At 35.8% G+C, this 4,101-nt stretch overlaps 1 protein-coding gene across 1 annotated transcript; it reads left to right on the top strand.

Moving 5' to 3' along the window:
• The first annotated feature begins 2,821 nt into the window (after positions 1–2,821).
• Positions 2,822–3,772, top strand: LOC131544555 (aerolysin-like protein). The gene has a single exon (XM_058782858.1). The coding sequence runs from the start codon at positions 2,822–2,824 to the stop codon at positions 3,767–3,769; it is 948 nt and encodes a 315-aa protein (XP_058638841.1). The 3' UTR covers positions 3,770–3,772.
• Positions 3,773–4,101: the final 329 nt, after the last annotated feature.

Genomic DNA, 4,101 nt, shown 5'->3' with positions numbered 1-4,101 from the left:
TATAATATCTTAGTAGTTAGCTGAGTTTCTCTTTCCCTTTTCTCTGAGAAACTGCTCTCATTATCTGTATGCTTGGGAAAATACCTGATACCCGAGTACAAATCTGAGCCAGTCAACCTTGAAGGAATTGGGTATTCTCTATGTGTTTGTGTTTGTTGGAATTGTGTTCTTAGGATTGGACAACAGTGAAGTGAATGAATGGATTACAGCGACGGCATGGATGTCTTCAGACAACGTGATGCAAAAGTGCTGATATATGCCGTCTGTAGGCCACATCTCATGGTTGTCAACTAAATAATCACTGGAGATATGCTTCAAACTATATGTTCATGTGTTGAGATTTTCTAAGTTTATCTATGTTTCAACCAACCAGAATCCTTCTTATCTAAGTAATGACAGTTAGTGACCTCTGTTATGTTGTGCAGTATTTTAACCCGCACAACGTTTATTATATTTTTTGGATCAAAAGGCAGAAAAATATTAACCTATTTTAACTTGAGGCAACATGAACTGGAATAAACCAGAACAAAACCAAATATGTTCGCTTGTTTGAACCTGCTTATAATTGTTCTGGTAAAAAGGTGAAATATTCAAATATGAGGTTTTTTTAAGCCACAACCCAAATGTGAATATATTGAAAAAATATGTAATGTAACTAATACATTTATGTAATGATTTATACATTACATTAAATATCAATTTAACATGCAGTTTACCTCTAATCCAGGACAGATCTTTAACATAGGACAAATTAAAATACTATAACAATGACTTCAGAGCATACTTTCATCTTAAAAGTAGTAATGTCCATATATTATTTGTTGCAATATATTGTGGCATCACGAAAATCTCAAAAGCTGATATGTAAACCTTATAATGTTCCACTTCAAATCTACAAAAAGTCCATGTTCCAGTTTATCTTTGCATAGTGATCTGCACTTTTGCCAGAACATTTATATAACAAGACAGTTTCTGGTTTGTTCGTGTTAGTGTCAAACTCAAGTTCTTGATCCAAAATACAGTGATGCTTGGCAGATTTGGCATCAAGTCTTGACTGGAATTCTGAAGATTTTGTGTGCACAGAAAATATAATCATATTCTTATGAATTCTGTCAAAATGAGTCTCTGTTAACACCTTTCAACCGAAATGGTGCTGGTTTTTGTGTCTGAAGTGTTGCTCTGCTGGTGCTCTCCCAAGGAAACCATTGACCAATGATTATGTTGTAATTGATTAACATGGTCCTTTGCTGTCTTCTTGTTCTTTAGCCAGTCTTACAATGTTTAGAAATTGGAAGACAGTGAAAGCCCCAGAATTGAAAGATTGGGCCAGTCCAGTGGTAGAAATAGCATCTTATGTTAGAGAGGAGGTTGCCTCCTGGGAAGAGCTCTGGACATATAATATAAATAGACAATGCTGCATACAATATAAATAGACAACTATTTTGTATTCTGTCTTGCACTGTAGGCTGTTTTGTTTAACAGAGTATCTATTTACACTAAGTGCAAATAGCTGCCTTGTTGGCAGGGGCTATTTACACTAACTCCGCCCACCAATGTGTGATTGGCATAGTCAAGACTGAAAAAAGATGCTCGTACAATATGATGGCAGAGGGTACGGCGTGTGCTTTTTGCCAAACTTTTTTTTCTCCCTTTTCAAATCTCATATTGCACCGGAAAGGCATTTATTTTCAATAAAAATAAAGGAAATAATCAAAAAGTTGAAAATAAAGTATCGGGTATGGTTGGGTAGGTGTAGGGAGGGCTTTATTGTCCCAATAAGGTGGCATCCATTTAATAATTTGAATTAAAACTATAATTTACACTCAATAATATTGCTTACTGTTTTATAATTTACTACAATACTGAGGTGCAGATAATTGCTACTATTTGCAATAAGTAGTATACAAAAAGCAGAAAATCTTGTTATTTTAACATAGTGTAAATAGAATCTATAGCTATGTGCACTTAGTGTAAATAGCATATCGTTAAAAAAATACTGCTATTTTCACTTACTGTAAATAGAATCCATTGCTATTTGCACTTAGTGTAAATAGCATCCAGCGCTAAGAAAATATGTTGTTTACACTTAGTGCAAATAGCAATGGATTCTATTTACAGTAAGTGAAAATAGCAGTATTCCCCAACAAAAGATATATGTTTGCTGCAGTTTAAATACTACTGACTTGGGAAATGGTAGTGTGTTACTGCTTCAAGGTGATCTGCCAGCTTGCAATAAAGTTTCCCAGGTCAATTATAAAACTTTGCAGTGAGAGCCCAGAAACACAGAACAAGCTCAGGGCCAATTAAATTCAAACAAATTTTTTCCACTGTATTTGATGGAAAACACAAAACTTGTTCACCTGTCATATAGTTGCCTGTTGTGAAATGCAAAAGATCCTATTTGATGGCTATTGTATAACCAAATTTTTTTTTTACCGTTAAGCACACCACCTGCCTCCTTTGGAGCTCTATTTAAGTAGCAGCCTGTTCAAATCCATCTCACTTTTCTGGCTTTCAAAAGACGAGCTGCTTTTGAGAAAAAGTTCATTAGACTACAGTCATCTATGTGAGTATATTTCTAGTAATGGGCACTTAAAATGTAATTTGTGTATCAAACAACTTGATACTTTGTAGGAGGTTATAATTATATATATATATATATATATATATATATATATATATATATGTGTGTGTGTGTGTGTGTGTGTGTGTGTGTGTGTGTGTGTCTTCTAGGGCTAATTAATTAATGCACTTGATTTATATCTGATTTATATTAATTTGATTGTTATTCTGTGATCTAATTTCCAGATTTACTTTGAAGATGTCCAAACCAACAACTGTGCAAAATGTTGGTGGTGGAGGAGGTGCTCCATTTTCATTTACAGGTAAGAAGAACGGTGCCAATTTAGAGAAGATTGGGGTTTGGCTGGGAGAATGGCAGGTGAAGGCTGTCAAGGTTTGGCTTTCAGATGGCAGAAGTGAAACCTTTGGACAACCAGCCGGACCGTATCAAGAGTATGTGTTCAAGTCTGGTGAGTGTTTCACCTCACTGTCCCTGTGGGACAATGGAGAAAACAGACGTCTTGGAGCCATCAAATTCAAGACCAACCAAGGTGGAGAATTTTTTGCAAAAATGACCAAATACTCCCTACCAACAGAATATCCCATGGATGTCGGCTCTGGGTTTTGTCTGGGAGTTGAAGGAGGAGCTGGTGCAGATATTGACCGCATAGGATTCATGTTTCTCAATGCAGTTCAAACAACAGTTCTCACCAATGTCAACTATCCCACTCTCCACCAACTGTTACCACAGGTGTCAGTGGAAGAGATCAAATCCATCGCTTACAAGAATGAAACCTCCGCTAATCAAACGCAAACAGTGGAAACTTCAAAGAAAGTGACCAAAAAATCCTCATGGTCCATGAGTAACAGCTTTACAGCAACATTTAGTGTGGAAGTGAAGGCAGGGATTCCAGGGATTGCAGACGTTTCTACAGGATTCAGTGTCAGCGTTGGATCAGAAAGCACTTACAGTCATGAGTACACCGATGAGAGAACCGAAACTCTGACCTTCCCTCTTGACGTGCCACCTAAAAAGAAAGTGGATGTTGACATCACCATCGGCAGAGCCACGTTTGACCTGCCTTACACTGGCACACTGATCATCACTTGCAAGAACGGCAGTGTGTTAGAGTACGAAACCAAGGGCCAATACAAAGGCGTCACTTACACTGATATCAAAGTGAATACTAAAGAATATGATCTGTAATGTTAAGGCAGATTATACATGCAACACATAAATTCTTTAATTTTCCTTCTGATTTTATCAGTTATGTATCAGTTATTCTACATATAATTTCAGGAGTTTTCAGGGAAAATATATATTCCACATTATTCTTTAAATAATATTTTATGATTTTATTACAGATACATTCATGTAGCGTATACTCTGTCTGATTGCTTTAATATAATCTTTAGAATATCAGTTACTCTACGTTTAATCATAATTTTCCTGGGTGTTTAGGGGACACGTGTATATATATATATATATATATATATATATTAATTCAACACTGTTATTCTTCATCATATAAGATTTTC

Source organism: Onychostoma macrolepis, chromosome 07 (genome assembly GCF_012432095.1).
Source record: "Onychostoma macrolepis isolate SWU-2019 chromosome 07, ASM1243209v1, whole genome shotgun sequence".
Classification (NCBI taxonomy): Eukaryota; Metazoa; Chordata; class Actinopteri; order Cypriniformes; family Cyprinidae; genus Onychostoma; species Onychostoma macrolepis.
Note: the sequence above shows the minus strand (reverse complement) of the source record. Positions and strands in the feature narration are given on the sequence as shown.